The 26,379-nt window shown below is 35.9% G+C and overlaps 1 protein-coding gene across 1 annotated transcript in view; it reads right to left on the reverse strand.

The window, feature by feature from the left end:
- Positions 1 to 1,523: 1,523 nt before the first annotated feature.
- Positions 1,524 to 26,379, reverse strand: part of gpm6aa (glycoprotein M6Aa) — a 29,301-nt gene continuing 4,445 nt past the window's right edge. Inside the window, exons 2-7 of the mRNA XM_028459554.1 lie at positions 13,028 to 13,220; positions 12,772 to 12,928; positions 10,938 to 11,091; positions 10,650 to 10,726; positions 7,855 to 7,920; positions 1,524 to 3,589 (exon numbers count right to left, since the gene is read on the reverse strand). Coding sequence (XP_028315355.1) covers positions 3,437 to 3,589; positions 7,855 to 7,920; positions 10,650 to 10,726; positions 10,938 to 11,091; positions 12,772 to 12,928; positions 13,028 to 13,220 — 800 coding nt within the window. The 3' untranslated portion in view covers positions 1,524 to 3,436. The remainder of the gene's footprint in view (positions 3,590 to 7,854; positions 7,921 to 10,649; positions 10,727 to 10,937; positions 11,092 to 12,771; positions 12,929 to 13,027; positions 13,221 to 26,379) is intronic.

A 26,379-nucleotide genomic window follows, 5' to 3' on the forward strand; every position in this document is an offset into this window, starting at 1 on the left:
AAAACTTCTTATTCCAGCAGATCTGAAGATTTCATATCACAAACCTGCCAGACATCAGTCCAGTGATGTAGCCTCGTTAGCTTTTCTGTCTCACAACAACCTTGATCTTTTTGTTTGGATTTATCTGGGATGTCTTTCCAATGTCCAAAGACATATAGCCTATATAAGTGGTTCTCAACCTCTTCAGCCCGTCACTCCCAAAATAAAGGTTCCAGAGGGCGGGGACCACCACTGTACCTGATGGTGGTTGAACACAGACATGAACATTGAAGAACAGTCATGTGGAGACAGGACCATCTATGGTCTGGGGAATAAAGGGGGAATAAAGGAGCGAGATTTTTGGGGTCCATCCATAAAGTCAGTAAAATGATGGTCCATTGTTCTATGACTCTGTGATAACCACATTTATTTATTCATCTGAATAATATCCACTGTTATCCAAGATGTTTATGATTATTTGCATCATAGAATATAGTCATCTGTAACTCCTTGTTTTAATCTGAAATAAGTTGCAAATTAGAGTGGCCCAAAATGCACAGGAAAAAGTGCTAAAAATGAGACGTATACAGATTTAAAAAAGACTCAGACGCCCACACCAAAACATTAATACCATTATTTGCATTGGATTGGAAGCCTACAATGTCACCAACAGATGAAAAACAAATTAAATGACAGACAATATTTTTTAGTATATTTTTGCTGCTGATTTAAGATCGTATCATAAGAGATGCTAACAGAAAGCTAACACAAGTAAGGTTACGAATTCATTAAAGTCTCAGTAATTGCGATCAACTGAATTTGAATTTTAGTAATTTAGAACATAGTTTTAATTGAATTTCAGGGAGAAAACAATAATTAAATGTAATTGTAATTAAAAAAAATGACACTTCCCGTGATCATAATTGATTAGATAATTGAAGATGTATTTGTAATTGACCCCAACCGTGCACACCAGTGTGATGTTTAAACTGCACCCAAGAAAAGCCACTGTTGGCAAGACAACTGCTTTTTATTTAAGTCAAACCTGATTTGTTAAAAATGAGAAAATAAAGTGTACTTTTTACTTTTCTTCTGCTTTTGATACTTGAATACAAAAAATAGCAGCTACTTCGATCAAGTATGATTCTCATCTGTGAGTTTTTTATGCTTTCACTTTTTCTCAAGTATGGTTTTTAAGTGTTTCGTACAAGAATGGGTTGGACTGAGATGGCGACATATTCCCCCACATACATGGCCAATTACACAAATAAGTGTTTTTTTCCTTATAATAGAAATAATATGTCTGCTTGTTGTTATTGGTGATTGTATTTTTAACCATCAAGTATTAATTGAATATACCACAGTCTACTTAAGTATTGTTGTTGACCAATTTCCCCTGAACACAACATTTGCCTCCAACCTCTGCGATGTAGTGAACAAAAATCACTGATGGCATTGACCAATAATAAAGCTTCCCCTGAAAGAAAATATCAATGTAATTATGTATAATTCTAAGACAAAATGGACACAATCCACATCATGTATTTAATAACAAGTACACAAGTGATTTTTATTTATGCAAGCAAATTTGATCATACAGGTCAAATAAGCCACTTCAAGCTGTTGGCACATGAATGTACAAAACAGACTCCGTTTGAAAGCCTGCTACTAAGCATCCGTAGTGAAAGTACAAAAAGACTAGAACGAGGAAAGAGCGGAGAGCTTTTTTTTTTCTTTCTTTACAGAATAAGCAATGTCGGTACATGTATTATAGCTTCAAGACATGGCTGAAAGCTCATCACAAACTAAACAGACACAACTCAAAGACTACAGTCGCTAATAATCAGTAGCATAACGCCAAAAAGCGTGAGGGATTTAATACTGCACGGGTAAATAAAGGGTCGATCCAGCAAGACAGTCAAAGAGTGTGAAAAACAAAGAAGGTGAAATTAAGTAACTTCTGAGTCAATAAAGACTATCTTAATGCATGTCCATGCCACGAAAAAACATCTAAAGTTCACAGTCTTTACTAAACGGTAACAGTTATCCAACGTGTGAGTTGAACATCAATGCGCTTACATCTAGAGAGTGCACAGAAATGGTCAAATAAGTGTGTGGAGGAGCACTGACAAAAGGAAACGCAGGCAAGGCTGGTGTCGTATAGCCACGCGGCACAGGAATGTGTAGGTAAGACAGCTTCAGTCGTAAACAATGTTAATAATATGACACTCTGGATGGTTTACACCTGTACACCTGTTTTCACATCTTTTTGTTGAGTCAGTTTATTTATTTTATGTTATTTTTGTTTGTTTTTTTTTTGCCCCTGAATTGTCCCTAAATGTTCATGCTTTACCACACAGGTCACCATTGATATGAGTATATACAGCTCTGCAAAAAGCAAGAATTTACGGTAGTATTCATACATTTTCACTTTTTAAAGGAAAAAAAAATGCAACGTGAACCCATGTTTGCACTTGCTTCTGCAGCTTAGGATTTAAACAGTGGAATCATTTCAAATCTAAAATCCTCAAAATAATAAATAACCCTCAATTTATCTGAAATTGGCTAATTCCACCTCAAATATTTATTAAAGTGAGTTGTTTCCTGTTTCACAGGCTTGGCACATTTAGTTTTACTCTATTTTGGTATTTATTTTTCATTTTCTTCTTCTTCTTTTTTTTTTTTTTTTTTTTTTTGCAGTTATGACTTTTCAAATAGAAAAAAATAGATTTATGTGTATGTTTCTAATCCCTGGGAATACTACGGTAGTTTTGACAAAAGGCTGACGATGCTTCAGAGCTGTGCTGCAAGACTTTAGGCATTTTCCAAAATAAATCACCCATTCCAGCCCTCACACACACACACACACACACACACACACACACACACACACACACACACACACACATGCACAGCACGCACCTCATGACACGACCGTTTCCATACACACATGTATGGGGATGTGCTTAAAACCCTCAATAGCCCCTGTTAGCCCCCTCAGAAATCAAATAAATTAAGCATGAGAGCAAAAATGACACTTAGTATCAAATAAAATGTAAGAAAAATATGATCAAAGTAAATAAAAATACAATTAAAAAAGCTGAAATACTACTGCTACTGCTTCTACCGACTACACTAAACCACTACCAGCACTAAACGACTCTATTCATGAATAATACAACTGCCATAATGATAATCATAACTCCATCCATGAGAGAGGTAAAGGGGCTTTTTTTTCTTTTAATTCATCTGAAATGCTGTTTGTGACTGAAGGGGGTTTGTGTGATGCACCCTCCCCAGATCACATTGTCATATGACGCACCAGTGACATCAGCAGTTGACAAAGGCCGTAGGCGCCCATCCGAGCCCCTCCTCCCTCAAGAGGGGATGGTGGGGGGGGAGACAGAGGAATGAGGGAGGGATGCAGGGACGGAGGGGCGGGGCCGCATGCTGGCCTTTATGTGTAGGCGTTGAGACGCTCCTTGGAGCGGGTGGAGTGGATGTCGTGGAGCTCCTGCTCCTCCTTGGACTTGATGTCCTCGTACTTCTGCATCCGACACGCATCCTTCACGTAGGCCCAGTTAGCAGACAGCACCATCAGGTAGTGGATCTGATGTGATGAAGAGGAAGTAGGTCAAACACAGAACCCAGTAAATACATCATTGGTTATTGACGGTGTTTTACTGAAGTTTGAAGATATTGATTTGAAATGGATCCACCACTGTTTTTACAAATGTGGAATAAAACCTTTGAAATGTCCTTTTTAGAAGATTTATGCCTAGACCCAGATTCGTTTTAAATATGGGAATACGTGACCATTTTAGAACCTGTATCTCTGCCATTTTGAAATCACGTGATTGATGACATCCCATGGCCCCATTTGCCTGTAAAGATCCCATTGTTTCCTATTGGAGTAAAGCATTCAGCCTGGTTATTTAGCAGCTTTTTTGGTCAAAATCCCAATTTGTGCTACTTTTGGTTGATCTAAATTATCAAGAATAGTTAAAGATATCAATGTGACAGTTGTGACCCAAAAAATATCTATAAATCACTGACTGTTGAAGACGCACAAACCCTGAGGAAGTCTTTTTGGGTGGGAAAGTCCTTCTACAGTCCATGATTTACCCGCTAACTTCGGCCACCAGAGCGTGTCAGCGCACTGGTTAAGGGAGTGTAAAGGTGCCTCAGGAGAGCTCTTCTTCTGTGCTTCATTGTCTTCTTTCCGTAAGCAAAATATTATTATTGATTATTTAGAGCAAACAAAAGTTGCACACTATAATTTTTATCGAAAAAGCTGCAAAATGACCTAAACAAAGGATGAATGCTTCACTCCAATAGAAAACAATAGGATGTTTACAGGCTGAGTGATGTCATCAATCACGTGATTCCAAGATAGGGGAACACAGGTTCTAAAATGATACAGTAGTCCCCTTTTTTAAAAGTCAATACAATGAATATGGTGCAAAATAATGCATTTTGTTAGGCATAGATCTTCTAATAAGGATATTTCAAAGATTTTCGACCACGTTTGTAAATACAGTTGAGGATCCCTTTAATACATTTGGCTCTCCTACCATGTGACATAAACAGTATTTATCCAAACACAAAGCGGTGCACACATGCACACACACATCATTTTGCACTCTCAACTTAAAATAGTTGACTCTTCCCTACCCCTTCCATTGTCCTACCCTGACTCCCTCTTCCCTGTTCCTTCTCCCCTTGCAAGGTGTAACACTGGGCTCTCCTTTTATATTTTCCCTTCAATAAAGTTTTTCTCCAGTTTGACAAAGAACAAACCAATAGATGCTCACAGACAACATGTAAACTCTGGACGGATCCCTGTGAGCGAGCAATCTGTGAGGCACTGGATGATAACAAACCTTTCAATATCTTCTTTATTATTTTATTCAGAGAGTTTTTTTTTTGTGATAAATCAAAACCCTATGAAGTCAGGTGACAAATACATCAATGATAATAAAATATGAATGTGTTCATTAGACCTGGGATGATATCATATGCCAAATAGATAGATTTTAGTTGTGATTGCGGTTAATCAAGTATTGTGATTCTTTTATTTCCCTAATTTTCTTATCAAAAAGCAAATGTTGAACCATAAAAATAGGCAATATAAAATAAAAAACGTTTTAAAAAGAAAGAAAAAAAACGATTTTAAGGAGAAACATTGATTTTTGATATCATAAAAAAAATCACGATCTTTTGTGAATCCATGTTTTTTTCCCACTCCTAGTAATAATAACATTATATTTGACGTTTTACATTTTATTTTCAATTGATTTTATTTACCTTCCATTTAATCTTATAATGACAAATTGTATTTAAACTGTATTAAAAGTATTTCTGCTTTTTTTCTGACAGTGTTTCAGGTGATCCTGCAGGTGGCAGCATAGTGCAAACTGTGTTACCATGGAAGCAGGGGTAATGATGAATTGTACAGTGACATTTTACACTGGTTCCAGTTTGACTCAGAATCACAGCTTCAGTGTTAATGTGACTTTCTATATCAATGCGTATTTCTCTGTGTTTGCGACGAGCATTTTGTCCACACAGACAATGCTTTATGGCAGGGGTGTAAAACTCATTGTAGTTCATGATTGTGCCCAGTTTGCACTTCCACTTATAAATATATGATAATAAATGTACGGCACAGATAACATCAAAGCAATAAGTGACATATATCAGTCCCTGCAGGATCTTTACTTTCAATTTATTTGGTTTTGGGACCAATTTGTATGTAATTTAGGGATATTTTGGGGAAATATTTGAAGAAATTTGCAGGATTTGGGAAAAACTGAAAGTTCTGTTAACAAGGGTTAAGATGGGGGGACATTTAAGCTACTATTGAATTAGTTGGTAATTTACACAATGATTCATTGTTCTCTGCTGCAGGCCCAACTGGATGCTCTAAAGTCGTGGTTTTCAAACGTTCCCCCTTTTCTCTTATTTCTGAATCCAAGTACCCCCTTTGTCCGACTAGAACATTTTATTCAGAATTCTATGAAAAAACAACTCTAGAGCATAATGATGGAATGAATGAGTGACAACACATTTAAAAAAAATCTCATTTTGTAAATAAGTGGAATGAAACAGTATTTAGTGCCTCCTGAATAGATTTATTTCTATAGTTTTTATTATTTCCGCTCACTCCCATCTGATTTGGGACCAAGACTGACCCTTGTATTTTCAGTTCATGTTCTAATCAAGATCATATTTACCATCATTTTGTGTTTTTTTGTGTCATTTTGTGTATTTTGTTGTTGTTAGTGAGTAATTTTTATTATTTAGTATATTTTTCTCTTATTTTGTGTGTTTTTGTTGTCATTTTTGTGTGTTGTTGGTATTCTTTAAATGATTCTCTCTCAGTGTGTGTTTTTGGTGTCTGTCAGTTGTTTCTAATGTCGTTTTGTATGTTTCTCTTTTATTTTTGTGTATTTTGTGTAGTGATCTTGTGTATTTTTCTCTCGTTTAGTGTGTCTTTGTTGTTCTTTTTCTGTGTTGCTGGACTGGTAATACTATTTTTCTCTCAGTGCATGTATTTTTGGTATCATTTTGAGTGTTTTGTTGTTGTTTTGTGAGTTGCTGGTGATATTTAGCGTGATAATCATTTTTAACTAAGAATAAAAATGATGAAACCCCATACTTTTAATGGTTTTCTTTGTCTCTCTCTCTCTCTCTCTCTCTCTCTCTCTCTCTCTCTCTCTCTCTCTCTCTCTCTCTCTTTCAAGTACCCCCTGTAGTACCCCTAGGGTTACACGTACCCCCATTTGAGAAACACTGCTTTAAAGGGCCGGATTCAAATGCTCTTATTCATATTTTTAACGTCAGTCCCACTAAAAAATGTGCTTCATCATCTCTGAGCTGCAAACATATAGAAAATGGCTCCTCAACTATCCCTGAGCCTTTCTTCGCCCTGTTTCCATGACAACGGTATCACATGCCTGGCGCCTTCTGAAAGAGGGAGGGAGACAAACCCTTTTTCTTTTTGCACTGCGCCAAAATGCCTTCTTCCCTTCTCCAGCAGCTTATTCTCTGCCAGGAAAACACAAGCAGCCACAACACAATGGCTGCAGTCATTTGCCTCCCGATTACAACCCCATCACAATATATTAGAACAGACATGGGCGACTGGCGGCCCTCGGTCTAATTCTGTGCGGCACCCAAGACAAATCCACCAAAAATTGAAATTCAAGAAATTTGAAGTAATATGAAGCCCAACGTAAGACACAAAATAATTCCAAAAATCACAAAGCAACAACAAATACACAAAAGATTGAAAAAATACACAAAAAAGGCTCATAATACACACAAAAGAACATCAGACGCACAAAACAACCACCTAAACTCACAAAACAATGACACATATACAAAATGACGCGAAAGAAACACACAATGCTAACAATTGCATACAACACAATAAATACTGAAAAACTCCGAAAAGGTACAGATTGACGATAAGCAAAATGCAAACACATATAATGACTCATAAAACACACAAAATGACTAAAAACTCACAAAAAGACAACAAACGACAGTCACAAAATTAAATCCCTTGTTCTTTCCTGTGTTAATGCTCAGATTGGTTGTTATTCTTAATACTGGCATAAACATTGATAATGTGGCCCTCTGATCAGACAATCACATTTTTGTGACCCCATCATAATTACAGTTGCCCAACCCTGATTTATAACAGACTTCCTATATGACATTAAAAAACACTTTTGCTTCTCAAAAGAAAAACAAACATATAGTCAAGTCATTAGCAAAAACAAAGAAAATAAAAAGGTGGTTGGAGACAATAATCCCTTCCTGTGATGCCTGCATGTAAATAATTTGTCATGTTTTTACGGAGCTCACCATTGCAATGACAGCTGCTCCTGCTCCGGCCAGTGCGCAGATGAACAGGTGGAATGTCATGTCCAGCTGAATAGATAAAAAAAAAAACATGATCAAATACAACCAACGTGTGAAGATTCATTCAGAATCTAATATTATACACTAAGGATGGGTACCTGTGAACGGGATGAAACTGATATGAAATTTTGTTGCTCTGTGTGCAATGACAAATATAGCTGATTATGATTCTAGTTCATTGTAATTGAACTTTATTAGTTGAGTACATAATTGTAATTGACTTTCTGAGGATAAAAAATATTGTAATTTGATTGTAATTGGAAAAAATGCTGGTCACTATTAATCGTAGTTGAATTGCAATTGATCATTGATAATTGAAAACGTAATTGTGACTGAAAAATATAAATGATCCCAACCCTGGTACCTGTGAATTGGTATCGATACTCAAAGGTACCAGTTTGTGGTACTTTTGTGGTACTACTACTACTATTACTAATAATAATAATAATAATAATAATAATAATAATAATAATAATAATAATAATAATAATAACTAGAACTGCAAGCAGGTATTAAAGGGGGCAAAGCCTTACCGCAGTACTCGGCCCCCAGGTTTTGCGGAGCCCTAGGAAGTATGTCACAAACAATGACAAGCTTGGATTGATCAGGCAAGTCTGGAGATGGTATGTGCAAAGTTTGGTGCAGATAGAGCTTAAACACTGGGAGGAGTTTGAAAAAGTAGGTTTTTGATGCGTAGTGACTTAAAAAAAGTAATATGCCGTTTGAGTGGGAGTGGTCTATGTCAGAAGATGCGACTATATTCAGGAATATGAAGTTTATGAAGATGTGATTTAAAATGTAAAAGTTACAGGCCAAAATGCATTTGCACCCATTATAGCGCCACCTAGTGGCACACTTTTTGGTATAGGTGGCCTGTGTGCTCTGCTATATCTACCCTGTAAATTTCACAGCCCTCAACATAATACTTCAGCTGAAATAAATGTTTGTGTTTATGTTGTAATAAGCCACGCCCCCAATTGTGATTAACTTCAAGATACGGTCCCAGGAGCGACCCAAGGTCATACCCACCAAATTTGGTAAAAATCAGCAATTTAAGAGATATAAATTGACCATATTGGCAGTGCCCCCTAGTGGTCTACATTATTCAATTTGGCGCATACCCCCACAGTCACATGACAACCAAGGATCTCAGATTTGGTGTTGTTAGCATTTATTTTGACTGAGACATGCAACAGTTCGTCTTTTTAAAGCGAGCGAGAAAACTTTACTCGTTCATCATTTGCGCATATTTTGACCGAAACAAAATTCTTGCCTCAAATTTAGATCAGGACCAACCGAAGACTTTACGTGCCAGGTTTCACGCTGATTAGACAAAACCCCAAAGAGGAGTTTGAAAAAGTAGTCGGAAATGGGCGTGGCCCAGCCCCGGTGATTCAGTGCTACTGTATTTAGGGAATCTGTGAGGTTTTTGAATGTGTGACATACGGTGGGAAGGATTTGGCCAAAACGAGTTGACCTTGGTTATAGTGCCAATGGCACCACCCTCCCTTGCACGGTTTAGCCTGCAGCACCACTTTCACCGTAGAAAAATGAAAATTATAATAAAAATCAGAACAAAAACAATAGGTTTCCCAGCACCGCTGGTCGTGTCCCCCTAATAAATGTGCATGAAATGTTGTGTTCAGGTACTGAACAGGAAATTGCCTTCTCTTCCACTCCCTCAGTCACAAGGGTGCGTTTAAGTACCAAAACATGTTACCGTTTGATTTTACGTGAATCGGTACCAGGTAATACCAGGAATTCGGTCAGTACCTAAAAAAGTACCGAATTCGTTAGTCAACCCTATTAGACACTGAGTTCACAATAGGATATGACATAATAATATGATACAGTAATTTTTGTGAATAAAAATACTTTTGAACTCAATAAAATTATTAAAAAAAATCAATAAAATCCATAACAATCTGCTGTGTCGTAAGAGCATGTGGAGATTTTTTTATCCGACAACCCTCGTCTCGGGATACCACTGCCGTCAACGATGCATCTTGTGATGTTTCATTATCGCAGTTTCTTGACACACTTTATATCGTCCCACCATTAGAGACCATTAAGGGTGTAAGAAAAATTTGATTTGGCGATATATTGCAATATTTCACTGTACGATTACCGTATCGATCCAAAAAAATTCCAAATACATTTTTTAAATAATCTTTTTTAACTGAAAAACCATTTAATTGCGCAAACATACGCATAGCACGTACATGTCTGGTCACTAGGTGTCAGTGAGCTTACTGAGCAATTTTATAGATTTTTAAAAAAAAAAAAAATTTTATTGAATTTAAGAACCTGTTGAAGAAGCAAAAGTTAAACTTTTTTGAAAAATGTAATTTGACAATTTGATATAACATACCACTTGTTTTTAATATTAATACTTGAATTACAGTTAGTTCCCATTTATTTGTTCTCACAATTTTTTTTTTAAAAATGAAATAATTTGTATTTCATACCATTTCGTACCATTTGTAATTATTGATATTGGGATGTATAGGGATATATCGTATCAATTCATGGATATGCACACCCCCTAGAATCCATATAAAATACATTATTCTAATTCATCAGTAGGTCCAGGAACAATAAAGCTACTTTATAGATGTATTCATGCTTTATTAAAGGCCTCCTTGGGTACAATTCACATGTTTAGATATATTTAAAAAAAACGTGAATTACGCAAAGAAACAAACTATAGCAAAACATTCCCTCCAGTTTGTCCATACCTCATTGGATTTACACATCTCGGAGAATCTCTCTGATCCAGCACACACAGTTTTTACCTCAGTGAGGGACACGATACCTGAAATAAAACAAGACGATAAATATTACATTTAAATCCATTTGGAGAGGTTTGCATCACATGCAGAAGAACTTTTGCTTTTGACCAAAAAACTGAACTTTATTTTGTCACAGACGTGCCAGGTGAGCACATATTGAGCTGCAGCATGATATAACATGACAGCAGCCATGGTTCAGTGCATTACACAGGCAGTGAGGAAATCCATTCCTACCGTATTGGCGCGGGTCCAGGCACAGTGAGTACCCCTCCAGCTCAGTCGTATTTTGACAAATATTCCAGATGTTGAAGTAAATGAAAACCGGGAGGGAGGTGAAGGCAGTCACTCCGAGCCAGGCCAGCATGAAGATGTAGGTCAGCATGATGAACTGAGAGAGGAAAGAAAGCATTAGACGTGGAAATCCACAGACATATCTGGGATTTCACCAGGGGTGGACTGCGACAAAAATGCATTTTTTTGTCCAGACCAGCCTGTCTTAATTTGAATTAAAACCCTTTTTATAAAGGGGCAAAAAGTCTTTTTTCAGACTTTAGCTTCCTTTTGCCAATAAACATCCCTTTTTCCAAATTTTTGTCCATTTTTGCATTTTGACACTTTAATCCAATTTCTGTCCTTTCTTGAATTTTTGAGCCACTTTTCATCCCAGTGAGCTAACTTCTGCCCAATAAATACCACTTGTTATTTTTTTTCCTACAATTTGCCTCTTTTTGTTCCACATTTTTGCCCTTTTTCACTCTACATTTTACTCATTAAAGCAACCCTTTGCCATTACATATTACCTAGTTCCTCTTTATTTGCCTATTTTTAGGTCACTCATGACTGCTTTTGGTCCGTTTGAGTGACTTTATACTCTTTTTTTGCCACGTTTTTTGCAACTTTTTAGGTCATTTTTGGCCACATGTTACCATGTCTGCCTAAAAACATTGCGGAACAGACTGGCCCACTTTGGGTCAACGGCCCACCGGGACAATGCCTGGTATCCCAGATGGCCAGTCCACCCCTGGACTTCACCGATTCTCTCCATCATACATAGGCAACTAGCGGCCCAATGGCCACATGCAGCCCGTCTAATGTTTCGACAAGGGAAACCAAAAAACACACAAAATGACAACAAAAACACAAAAAATTAAAGAATATAAAAAACAACAGAATCAGACAAAACGACAACCTTAAACACACAAAATGAGATTAAAAAAAATACACTAAATGATACCAAGAACACACAAACAAAAATACACAAAATGAAAAAAAAAAAACCCACACAAAACAACAACCCAAACAACAACAACAAATAAAACAAGACAATCAATGGTGATGACATAATTCAAGATGGCCGCCCGGACTCCGGCCAAGGCTATTTATTTAATAAGAGCCTTAGAAGACAATAATTCATTGAACATAGTGGATTGACGGAAGCATAAACATGCAGACATTCACATGGACCTATTACACACACACAGACATAGGCAAACGGAACAGACTACACCGTACGGGTGATACGGGGCCCCATATTGCACACACAGGCTGTAATATCACCAAGTTTATCATTGTACCTGTTGTTAGTGCTACTTTCTTTACCAGGGAGCAAATATTTATTCCTGGTTATTGTTTCGCGGAGTTTTACTGGGCTTTATTTATCGCACTTAGTTCCTATCTCCTCCTGCTCAACTGACCAAAGTGAATCTTTGTGTTATTGTCGAGCTGCTGCTTCAAAACTACGATCAAAATAAAAAAGGAAACAGTTCTCATTGTTTGGTCGTCTATCTTGTAGCCAAAAATAAAAGGTTGGTTGTGTGTTTATTCCCCGATAGACGTGATACGTTACGTTTGCCTCCAGTCCAATCAAAACCCTTCCCAACCCCCAGACCTAAAGATGAATTGAATAAAGTTGAATAAACCTGTTTTCTATGTAAACCTCAATTCGGAATTACTATTTCCATGTAAACACAAAGGAGAACACTTTATTTCCGAATAATTTAATTAGGAATAATTACTTCCAAATTAAAAAAACACCATGTAATCGTGGCCAGTGTGAGTGTATCCATACCCAAGCGCTGACGCAGCGGCCACAGGTGGTGATCTTGAAGTCACCGTACAGATCTTTGATGGCTCCACTGGTGAAGAATCCCTCCACCATCAGCAGGATGCCGTAGACGAAGAAAGCAGAAGCTATGCCGTAAATCACATACTTGATGATATCGATCCTGCAGAATAAAGAGAGAGGAAACCATAAACAAGAACGCAAAGGTTTTTTCAGTGCAGGTCATTTCTGACTTCTCACTCTGAATCTGTCCTATACTCACATGGTGAAGACGTCCAGTGCATCCACAGGGCTCCTCACTACCTCAAAGTAGTTCTGCAGGATGGTGACGGTGCCGGACAGAGCTTCGTGTCCACAGCCACAAAACAGGGCGACCCCCGCGTACAGAAGGATGGTGGCGATGAGTGAGGGGTAGGGAATTCCCCCCAGGCATTTGATGCAGCATTCAAGGCACCCTAAAAACACAGAGATAGGTGTTGAGAACAAGAACATCCATTTTATGAATAACCACTCAATACTGTTGTATTTCAATCAACAAACGTCATGTACCATAGTAAAAGTAAAAGTAAAAGAAAAGGGGGCAAAAATCCAAGTTGGCATGCAGAGACTCAAAGTAGGACAGTGCTCTGAATATTTTGACTGAATTTTGAATAATTCAACCAATTTCTGCCACTGGGATGACTGTGTTGCCTGTTATACACTGTACATCCATTTACTTTTTGGAGGAGGCAGATTTGAGGGCAGGGGGATGTCCCTGCTGTGACTGCAGGGCTCTTTGTCTGATGAGTGCCATGTGCTGACATCTTTATTCATCTCTCAGTTCACAAATTCACCAAATGTGACTCTTTGTGATAAAAGCTCGTAGATCTTGTGCTTGTGTGTGTTTTCTTGGTGCGTGCAACATGGAAAAGAAAAGGTGGAAATGATTATTTAGAGTTTATTGTTAAGATTTTAATAAGTCGTTTAAATGTCTTGGCTGGTTCTTTCCTTCATAGCTGCATCCCTCCAGCTCAGCTCTTTGCCTCAGACTCTGATCTGGACACGAGTGGAATACCAAGTAATTGGTCTGCCCCTGCTGGGCTGTACTGAGCACTCAGACACTTGGTGCAGCCCCAGCCTGCCTTGATTTTATGCGGTGATGTAATCCTCTGCTGTAGTGACGGATGATTGAATGAATGAATGGATGAATGGAAGAATAACCCTGAAACATAAGAACCACTGGAGGCTTTTATTTGGCTTTGCAGCGCCTTGCCCGCTGATTTATTTATTTTTTCTTACTCTTCATGGGTATTTTGGGATGACTTATGGCTATTTTTCTTACTTAAATATGAGTTCAGCTCACAGTTTAAAAAATACCACAAAAATCGAGTATCAAAAGAAAAAGTATTTCTAACTTTTAATCAGATAAACACAGAGTGTGAGGCCTCAGATCAATAAACCAAAGATCATTTGCTCGAGAATATATAAAAGAAATTGAAATGATCACAAAATCAATTATCACATTGCATTGTGGGATTGGATGCAAAGAAATTTTCTTTTACTTAATTCTTACTGTGATTTCTTGTGTTTCTTCATCAGACAAGAAGGAGAGTAATTTGTGTGACAATATTTTTGTTGTAGTTTGTTCTCAGTTCACCTCACTCTGCAATTTCAACATTTTACATCCTTTTTTCCTGAGCAAACAAACTTCAGTTTATTTATCTATGAAGCCTACACTGTGTCACTATGTCACAATGTCACTATGTCACGATTTCTGATAGGGAAGTTGAAAAAAATTCATTTGGCGATATATCGCAATATTATGTCGCGCGATTCTCGGATCGATTCTAAATGCATTTTTTTATTTTAAAAATAAATAATAATAATTTATTTTTTATTGATTTATTTTTTTAACTTTTATATGACCAGGAAAGTCTTTTCCACTACAGAAGTTTCACTGAAACCTGGACACGTTGACCATCTTGTGTTTTTTCAATAAAATCTAAAAAGAAAGTACTAACATTTATTTGTTGTTCTAGACATATACCTCGGTTAAGTTGCACTAAAGTCAAAGTTGGTTTAAAAGCCACAGGCTGATAGTATGTTGTTTTTTTTATTTTACGTTGTTACATGACATGTTAAAGCCGATGTTTTGTGTAAAATATGCCAATAAAATATATTTCATACATAATGTTCTCATGAAGGTGTACACATTTACAGATTAGTTGTTTCTTAAGTCAACCTGTATGAAAAAAAAATCGCAATAATTGCTTGATACTTTAATATCGGGATATATTGTATCGTATCGTATTGTTGCCTATGTATCGGGGTACGAATCGTATCGCCAGATGCCATGCAATACACACTCCTAATGTCTGATAAAAAAATATGGCCTCCAGCAGATTTAACCTGTGGCTAGTTTTTGTTAATCAATACTTCGTCATGCAGAGAGTATCAGTAAGATTGTGTTTTATGCCCAATGATTGAAAAACAGTGAAATAAAAAGAATGGCTGTGTGCACTACAAACTCAATGAGTATATGAGGGACTTGGATAAGCAAACTGCTTCTCTCGTCTCCTTTTTCGGCATGTACAAAAAAAAAAAAAAAAAAAAAAAGGAATAACAAAACTTCTGTGAATGCAACCATGTCGGAAATAAACTGAATGAATAAATAAATAAATAAATAAATAAATAAATAAATATACTGTCTACTATATACTATAAGGATTAGGATGGTGACCGTTCCCACTGAAGTATACTTCCAAGTCTCCCAAGATGAATTTCGAACCTACAACGACAAAAACCTGAAGCACACTGAGGCTAAATATCTACGTTGATTCTCCACCTTTGAAAGTTCTGGAAACATTTTATTTTAAGTGAGAAAGTGACCATGTAGAATATCAACATGCGATCATTTGATCAATAAAACTCACGGAAAACACATTTCTTGCCGATATTTCTGTGATTTTCATTGTGATACTGACAAAACTTCTGGTTAAATTCAAAACAAGAGTGTTTGAAGCCGGTACAGGACGATTTTACGGGCGCTTGAGTATGACTAGTGTGCCCACTGTGCATAATGTACCACTACAGTATACATACTCAGCTTTCCTTACTGTCTAATGTGAACACACTATACCTCCTAATTTTGACGTCTGACTTAGTATGAGTAGTACATTAGTACGACATTTTAAACACAGCCAATGTCTTCAAATGTAAAATGTGTTTGTTCAGCTCCCATAGTTTATTTAGAGACAGGTAAATTAGATCCTGTTGGTCTGCAGTGTTAATTCATTCATTCATTCATTTTCTGTAAAGCTCATATTGGGCACTGTGCACAGGATAGCCAAACGTCAAATACCATTATCATTACCCACACATGTTTTCAGACATTGGCAGGACGAAAGAAGCAGAAAGAAGAGAACATGCAAACTCCACACACAAAAGTCCCATGTCTCGACCCATGGGATTGAGAGTGAAGGCTGAACATTACGGCTTGTGCTGTAGTTCAAATATTAGCTTTAGTTGGAGTTAGGCTAATGAACAGTTTTCAGTGAAGGGGTCGTGCTGAGGCGCTGAGAAAAATGCTCCATGTCAGCATAAAGATTTACTGGAGGAGAGTTTTGACCACAGGCTTCATACTGGTCCTCATCAGCATGAACAGTTTCAATAATAGTAACTGTAACAATTCAGAAAAACTAAAACCCTTTTATTATTCCACTGGTTTTTTTTTTTTACATTTTTTTAATTAAATGGCCTGTTGTTCAAACAAACTTTCCCAGAATGCACCTCCTTTTGTTGGTGTTTGGAATTCCTCCAGGGAGAGAGAGTGATTCTGTCAACACTCCGACCCTCAGAGTCGTTATCTTATAGCGGCCTCGTGCTTAAAGGAAGCAGGCAGGGAGAGATTCATTGATTCAATGGTGTTTTCAGAGCAGACAAGCGAGAGAACCGTCACGTTCCTCTACTTAATGCTTCAGGTCAGTGTGTCTGTTGAAGCCAGAGAGACACTGATCACTCCTGACACTCACTGAAACCGATCCCCATGGAAAACGCTTGGAAAGTTCTTGAAAATTGGAGACGATTACTGAATATAACCAGCGAGTTTTTTTAACTGATTTTTACTTATTCACCATCATCCCCTGAGGTGATCACACGTACATCTTTCCCGTGCTCATGGAAACCACCACTTAACACGAGTGAAGGCAGGCTGTAACTTAATGATTGATGTAATGTGCTCAAGCAACATCTATTTACAACTGCATTATTTACAGGACATTAAAATCAGCTACAGTCTAAATCCTATCGCGTAGGGGCGTCGATTATAAAGTGGGCATGCTAAAATAAACAGCAACAAACCACATTTAAAAAATTTATGTGAAATTATTTGTTACTTTTGACCATATTGACAGCAACATTTGTGAAATTTGTGATTTTTTTTTTCTCCTTAAAATATAATGTCAATGTTAAATCTAAATCAGAATGTAAAATATTAAATCTAAATCTAAATGTTTAACCTAACCAACAAGTTTGCATCATTTGTGGTACTTCCAGTGGATTTGCATATTAGCTAAATATTTAGTTTCACCTGTGACATTTAGATTTAACATTCAAGATTTAGATTTGACATTTAAATTTAGATTCACCATTTAGCATTTAGATTTAACATTTAGATTTAAATTCAGAATTTAAATTTAACATTTCACATTGAGATTTGACATTTAGATTTAACAATTAGATTTAAGATTTAGATTTAGATTTAACATTGAGATTTAAGATTTAGATTTTAGATTTAGATTTAATATTTACCTTTTAGATTTAGATTTAACATTTCGATTTAACATTGAGATTTAAGATTTAGATTTTAGATTTAGATTTAATATTTACCTTTTAGATTTAGATTTAACATTTCGATTTAACATTTAGTTTTACATTTCGATTTATCTTTATCATTTCACATTTAACATTTAGATTTAACATTTAGATTTATCTTTTACAGTTCACATTTAACATTTAGATTTAACATTTAGATTTAGATTTAATATTTAGATTTCACATTTAACATTTAGATTGAACAGTGACATTATATTTCAAAAGTAATGGTTTGTTGCTAAATGTTTGCAAAAAGTTGCCGTTTATTTTAGCATGAGCAACTTTACAATCGGCGCCCCATAATGGCTCCATAGAATTTTCTCCAGTTTAGAATCACTTCTGATGAGGAATCGTCGCTGTTTCTCACAGTCAGAGCCAAACAGGAGAAGTGGAGACTGGTTTGCATGATAACAGTTTGTGCGAGTGAAGGCAAAATAATCTTGTCTACGTGCCTCGACCGAGAGGATGTGTTGTTTCCATGGAAACAGATGAAAGTTACAGGTTAGGATGGGAGCATCGCTGAATGAATCAACAACAGTTTTACTTAAATTCATAATCAACCCTTGAATTTTTCAAAAGGAGGACCTTAAATGCACTGGACAGTTATGATGACATCATAAATCACACCATTTTTTTAATATTTTTTTATTTCTTCCTCTCTCGCTTTTTTCTTTTCTCGTCTGTTCTTTGTCCGACTCTCTCTCTGCTTGTGTTTCATGATCCCGGGGCTTTGTTTTTATTCTAGATATAAAGTGTCACCATCGCTCCATTAAACTCACTTTTCCTCTCGTGGTGTTGCTCTCTCTTCATAACTTTTCATTGATCCTCAAAGACTGCCTGCCTGAGCTGGTGAAAGATGATAAAATAAGGTTGGTGGTGTACGCTGACTGTCTGAGCTTGATTTATTATTAAGGAATAGCTCAGTGCAGCAGCGCTACACATTCATATTTCATAGTTTCTGCTTACCCCCCTCCAAAAATAAAGGACCATCTGCTTGATAAGGACTTTAGGTCCAGCTTTTTTAATGATGTACCGTTGAGTTGGGATTATGGAAGAAACAGCAGCAACAATGAGGATGTGTAGGTCATAATCGAAATTTTATTGTGAAATTTGTATTTGTAGTCACTATTGTTCCCCCTGCCCCCCTTTTTTCCTTATTTTTCTTTTTACTTATTTTTTCCCATTCTCCTCCCTTTTTTATTTTTCCCCCTTCTATTTACTTTTTTTGGCATATAAAAAAATGTAATGAAAAAATTACTAATACTTTTTTCCCCTTTTTCCCTTCTTTTTCTTTTTTTTTCCTCCTCCTCTTTTTTCGTATTTATTTTCCCCCCTTTCCTTTTTTCTCTCATTTTTACCACCTTTCTTTCCATTTTTGACATAAAAAAGTAGCTAGTATTACTAAGTTCTTCTTTTTTCCTTTCTCCCCTCCCCCACCCCCCGTTTTAAATGTATTTATCTCCTTTTTTCTCTTTCTTTTGTCTCATTTTCCCCCTCTTTCTTTCTTTTTTTTGGAATAAATACAAATGTCACTATATCGTATTACTTTTTTCCCTTCTCTTCCCATTTTTTATTTATTTTCCCCCATTTTTCTCTTTCTTTATTTCAATTTTTTTCCCTCTTTCTTTTTTTATTGGTATAAAAAGAAAAGAAAAGAAAAATTCACCATAGTATTACTCCCCACCCCCCCATTTTTTTCTTTTTTTTCTTCTCCTCTCCTTTTGTATTTATTTTTCCCCTTTTTTCACTCTTCTATTTCCCCCCACATTTTGTTGTTGTTGTTGTTGTTGTTGTTGTTGATATATTAAAGAATAAAATTAAAAAAATAATAATAATTTTTTTCTCTCTTTTTTCTTTCTTTTTCTTTTTTTCTTTCTTTCCTTCTCCTGTCTTTTTTGTATTTATTATTCCTTTTTTTGGCTTGGAAAAATAAATAAATAAATAAATAAATCACTGGTATTACTTTCTTCAACGTCCATCAAAAAGACACATTTTTGGGAGACGGTGGCGTTAAATATTTCATCTAGTCCACAGAACAAAAGCCTGTGTTAAAAGAAAAAAAAAAAAAAAGGGGGGTGGGTGGGGCGGGGGAATGAGCAAAACTAACATGACCCCCAAAACAATGTGCTCGACCAATCAGCAGACAGCTTCTCCCAAACACAAAGAGAAACAATGTCGCACACTCACCCCGAGCTCCGCCCACCTCCTCCACTCCTCCATCTGTCAATGTCATGTCCGACAGGCAAATGTGACGCACACATTTTCTCACTCAGCTCAACTTTCTCTTCAGAGATGAAGGAGATTTAATGTGCGTACACATGCATTTGTCTACAATCATATTCAGATTTCAATTTCAGACCTGTCTTCTGTCTTGCTGGATCTAATTGTGGCATTGTGTAAACTATAACAGCACATTGGAAAAAATATTTAATTTAATTTGTTTAATTTGTGATTTTGTTACAGCAAAAAAAGTGAAGAAAATTAAAGTTATTAATAATAATAAAAAAAGTTTACTTTTGTTTTTAAGCCTCCATGATTCATCTGCATTGTGCTTTAACCATTACTATATTTAATAATAATGGTAATAGTCTTTTTTTTAAAGGAATCGATAGATAGTAGAGACATCACTTACCATTTACTTACCATTGATTTAATCAGTTCCAAGAAATAAAACTGTTGTGACATTTTAATCTTTATAGTAGCACCACTAGGAATAACCCATCGTCAAAACCCATTTCTGTAGTTTGATAATGATAACAATAATTTACCCACGTATAAATATATATGTATCAACATATAAATCATACATAAAGTGTGTAAAGCACCGACAATATCAGGCAATAAGTGACAGACATCAGTCCCTGCAGGATTTTCTCTTTTAAATTCCATTGATTCTGTGACTAATTTTTAAATTATGAGAAATACTTTCTGGAAAATTGAGTCTTTTGAACAACTTGAGATTTGAAACAGCTGCAGTCACATGCTAAAAGCGTGGGAAAATTGCAACCCTGCAAATATTCTAGAGTTTGAAAGAAGGGCTGAGATATCTACAAATGAATTATTTGGTAATTTACACAATAATTCATGTTATTTATTTATTTTTTTTAGTTTCTCCTGTTGGCCAAATTGGATGGCCTAAAGGGACAGATTTGGCCCCCGGGCCTTGAGTTTGACACATACTTTCTAATCAATTGTACTTGCAAAGAAAACTTATCATGTAGTGCAAATGAACACATCTCTGACCTGAGTAGATTTATTTTTTTGCTCTCAAAATAATCCAATTTGGCTCAACAAAAAAAAAAAAAAAACTAAAAAAAACAATAATTTGGTAAAAACTGAACATTAGACACCTTTTCGGAGCAATAAGTAATGAATATAGAAACACTGACACGTACAAAAATGTTGAATTTCCACATTTTTTTTTTTTTTTTTTTTTTTAGAATCGTGTATTTTTCTGGTCTGGCTCAGTTGAGATAAGCCTGGTCCATATTTGGCCCTTGAACTGAACTTATAGTTCAACGCTGCTGAGGTAGAGGTAATTCTTCCCATGCATTATTAGGTAGTAGTTAGTTTTCTATAGTGTAGAATTGAGGTGGGGGTGGCGGGGAGCCTGTGCAGAGGGAGCTACTCTTAGTGGGGGAGGGGATGTCTGTGTCAGTCTGGGGTAATGGGTGTATATACATGTCTCGTTGCTTTCCTTGTTCTTTTTAATGCCCCCCCACCCCCCACCCCCTCCTGTAGTGAGCAGGGTTTTTTCTCAGCTCAGGCATGCCCCCCCCTCCCTCATCTCTGCTGCACATGTTTAATCAACCAGTATGGTTACCATGTCAACCGCAGTGCAAAATCTGAGAATAGACTGGGTACTTGAGAGCAGTGACCCACTTACTGTATGTCAACAAATTCACTGGGACAATAGTGAATGAGACGCGTTCCACAGAGAAGCCCCTCAGGGATAGGGGAGAACGTTTCAGGGCCAGGTCGTAGAAGCTCCACCTCTGGTTTCCTCTCTTTCTTCTTCACCCAGAGATGGAGGAGCCTGATGAAGGCTGTGTTTGTTGAGTTTGGCCAGTACTACTACTACATTCCAGTGGCACCAGGGTTGGGGGTCAATTGCAATTGTCATTGCATAATTGATAATTAATTACAGTTATGGTGTAAATATAATTGTAATTGTAATTTAAAAATTCTGCTGCTGTCATAATCGTAATTGAGCTTAGATAATTGACTTTGTAATTGTAATTGCCAGAAAAATTCTATAAAAATTATAATTTACCACAGAACTGGGAACCATGTGACAGTTCTACAGTTCTATACATATATAGTTACCAATTATGAAAATATGTTTCATATCAAGCTTTACCACATTTTACTATTCAAAAAAATTTAAATCAGTGGGTATACTGACATAAAAATGCTCAAATGCCCACACCAAAAATATAAAAAATCTATATTTTTATTGATTATGAACCTAACAAAGTAACCAATAGATAGGAAATAAACTAGATGATAGATATTGGTTTTTAGTGTATTTCACAACTGATTTAGGACCTGTAAGAGATGCTAACACAAGAGGAAAGTTTTCTTTCGTTATGTTATTTATTTCAGCCTCATTAATTGTGATTTATTGTAATTGAACTTTAGTAATCGAGAACGTAACTGGAATTGACTTTCTGAGGATAAAAAAAATGCGTGAAATTGTAATTGTAATTGGAAAAAAAATGCTGGTCACTGTAATCATAATTGAATTGTAATTGAACATTGGTATTTGAAGACAAAATTGTAAACTGAAAAATGTAATTGACCCGAACCCTGAATGCCACAATTCCACTAATGGGACAATGGCTGTGACTTTTATTGACTGTATTTTTAACCAAGCACATAATAATTTTCTTCACAATTGTAATAAAAATGTATGTCGTGATTGTGTACCAATTTTTTATATTTAATATTGATGAAATTTTGTATAAATTGAGGAAAATTGACAGATTTTGGGAAAACTGAGAGTTGTTTGACATCATGTGCAATCATGTGACATAAGCGTGGGGAACTGTGATACCTGCAAATATTGTGGAGTTTCATTGAAATTATGTATTTGGAGGGAGTGAGATTATATGTACAACTGAAATATTTGGTCATTTACACAACGACTCATGTTTTCTCTTGTCATTTTTACTTTCTCGAGCAGGCCAAACTGGATGCTCTAAAGGGCCGGATTTGGCCCCCGGGCCTTGAGTTTGACACATGCTTTTGAGCATCCAATTCAGCCCCCAGGAGAAAGTAAAAAAGGAAAACATAAATGAGCGTGTAAATACCAAATAATCCAGTTGTAGATATCTCATATTCACCAATTTAATGAAATTCAACAATATTTTTAGAGGCTTGCATTTTTCCTTTGTTTTTATCACATGAATGCAGTCATTTTTAACTGAAAATTGTGGAAAGAACTCTCAATTTTGCCATAAATCTTGCACGTTCTCACCAACAATTACTCTAAATAACACACAAATTGGTTATGATATTGAAAACTAGGGCACAATGACGTTAAATGTTTTATTTTTCCCCCCCCACCTAAACTCGTATTTGGCCCTGAACTAAGATTAATTTGACACCCCTGCATTTGTAAAAGAAAAATATTTCTCCTGATAACTTTTTGCTTATTTTACTTTTTAAATGCTTGATTTAAACGTAATAATCAGGATGATTTTCAAGATCTTAACGCAGTGGTTCTCAACTTATAGTGGGCCGTGACCCCACTTTGATATCACAAATTTTCTGGTGACCCCCAAAGAACATTTTTTTCCTTCTAGAATTAGTTTTTGATCATGTTTGTTATATTACGTAAACAGAATAGCCAGGATTACTAGATTTATATTTGAGAAAGTGACAGTATAGAATACAGTTAAGATTGTATGTAGTGTTCGAGAAAGAATAATAATTAAAATATCTTCAAAATATGTATTTTTTAATCAGTTTTTTTTAAATTTCTAAACATTTCAGGTGACCCAATTTGATTTCCAGGGAGCCCACATGGGCGCATGACCCAAAGGTTGAAAAACACTGTTTTAAAACGGGTTCACGAGTGCCTTTAAATTTATGTTAATCATCATGATTTAAATGTCTAACAATGTAAAAGTTCAGTTTAAAAAATGAAATGTTCAGATTCAGAATTTTTTGATACATATTGATGGATTGAGTTGGATCCATTGTTTCTGATAGGAGCCCATTTTTTTCCCTCCTGAGCATGTGTTGGTTCATTCCAGAACGTTGGTTTCTTTCTGAAGGGAAAATTAGTTTTACCGTCACCCATAAGTTCACATTACTCCAGCCCTTTGATGACGTCAGAACCAGCTAATGTCTACATAATGTTTTGATTGGATCTGAACAAAGCTATGCAGAGGTTCCCAGAGCGCCCATCAGCAGAACAATTGGTGGAACTGTCTTGATTTCAAAACAATAGGAAAAGAGAAGGGGAGATGGAACAATATGGCTTGAACTGAACAACACAAACTGAAAGTCAATCCGTTATCATCACATCGGTGTTGGTCGTTCGTCAATCGTCAAGTTTCAGGATCTAAAAAACCAGCTGTCCAAATATTCAGAGCTAATAACATTCATAAATTCAGTTTAACGGTGGTTAATCAGCACTATTTCTCAATTTCTCTTCAGATTGGTACAGTCTTGATTTAATTAGAAAACAATTTTCAAATTTGAACAATTTTTGGTTTGATTTTTCATTAATTGAGGATTATTGATCTTTCATTTAACATAAATCAGAGACTGGATTATTTGACTTCTCTTCTGAGCCCATAGCACCTGTGAAGCACCTGTGACGTCATATATTTTAATTGAAAAATCCAAACAAGGAGGACTTGGCTGGTTTGTATTACCGTACAATTGTAAATGTAAAAAAAAAAAAAAAAGTGTCTTTGGAAATTTAGGAATTGACATATAATAATAAAATGCAGATTATTAGATTATCATTTTTCTCACCACTCCAAAGGTTTATTCAGGGAAACTGAAATTTTGTTCAAAGGAATGAAATAGTAAATAAAACTTTTAGGTTTTAAAATGGATTAAGATTAGATATGGGCTATATTATCGATCATTAGCCGTAAAACTTAATATTGGTTGACATCATTATTGGCTTTTCCACTGATATTGAAAAGGCGATATTATGCTGTTGTTTGAGACAACATTATAATAACAAATGTTAATTTTCTTCATAACTAAAGTTTTATGGAATGGTCTTGACAAAACGATAAAACAAAGTATAATTAAAATGCAATTTTAATAAAAATTACAAAAGATATATATTTGAAAGACACATAAATGTGGAAGAAGAATGGAAATTTCACAGATGTTAATGGAGCATGTTCATTTTTTTGTTTTTTTTAAATCTGTTTTTCTTAATAGCCAAAATGGAGTATTTATTTGTATTGTCCATTTAGTGTTTTTTATTGAATTTCGCAATTGTTAATGGTGAAAAATGGGGGTGGGCATAGGCCTCTTTATAACCATTGTCGAACGAATCACGTCTATTACATTGAAGTTGACTTCTTTTTTTATAGCAATTCCTGTTGTAATTTCTTTATTTGTTTTCTTCTATTTAGTTTTTCAATTTTTCCAAATAAATGAATAAACTCAATTTGTTTTCTTTATTTTTCATCGATAATGTTTATTTGTGAAATACATTCAGTGAGGCATCACAATAAAATTAGCCTTAATCTGTTATTTCCATGGAGTTATAAATAATATGACATAAAATTAGGTTGGTCTTTGTATATATCGGGATCTGTAATTGGATATAAGCAAAAAGCTAATATCGTACATCTCTAATTTAGACGATATATCCAGTTTAAAATAAATCATAGCTGTTTTGGATGAATTAAAGGTAATGAAGCCTGAATCCACAACAAGGTGTCCTAATGTTTGCAGGACATAGATCATGTTATTTGGCGTACTTGTGCACAAAGATAACCAGCAGCCAGCATAGTATCCTGATCAACAGATGGACTAGCAGTACCTTGTAGAGTTAATTCCTGGCTCACATAGTGCAAGCAGGTGTGCGGTTTTCCATTCAGTGCGAAAGATCTCCTTGTTTCGTTTGTTCACTGACAGTGAAGCACATCATATGTTATCTTCTTTCAGAACTTTTGCTTAAGACCACAAACATGTCAGAATCATTGTTTTTTTTTTGGTGGAAATCTGCTCGCCAGGCCTTTGGTTTGTGTCTCTTGCTGCTGACGCACACTCCTACACTTGGCTCGTAGCTGAAGTGAGAAGTGCCCACCTGGTGTATCTGACTCATAATCTCAGATTTGCAGACAGAAGGGCATTAGCTTGCAGTGAGTGCACTCAGTGACACTTGCACTTTGGACGGAAGCGGAAGAACTCATGTTATATATGCGTTTCAGTCAGGATGTATCCATAGGTCAAGTAAAAGTATCTACTCAAAGATGGAAAATGCACAGGGGGGGGGGGGTGAATTGTAAAGTCTCATCACAGTTCTTTTCATCGCACCTTATTCTGATACGCAGTTTTTTTTTATTTTTTATTTTCGGTACATCAGTGTTTCTCAAATGGGGGTACATGTACCACTAGGGGTATGCGATGGCACTACAGATGGCACTTCAGACAGAGAGAGAATGGGGAAGTAAACAAATAAAAACATTAAAATTATAGAGTTTTGTAATGTCTATTTTTTGTTAAAAATGATAATCAATTCAATAATTTATTAGAACATAAACTGAAATTACAAGTTTC

Source organism: Gouania willdenowi, chromosome 10, assembly GCF_900634775.1.
Source record: "Gouania willdenowi chromosome 10, fGouWil2.1, whole genome shotgun sequence".
NCBI lineage: Eukaryota > Metazoa > Chordata > Actinopteri > Blenniiformes > Gobiesocidae > Gouania > Gouania willdenowi.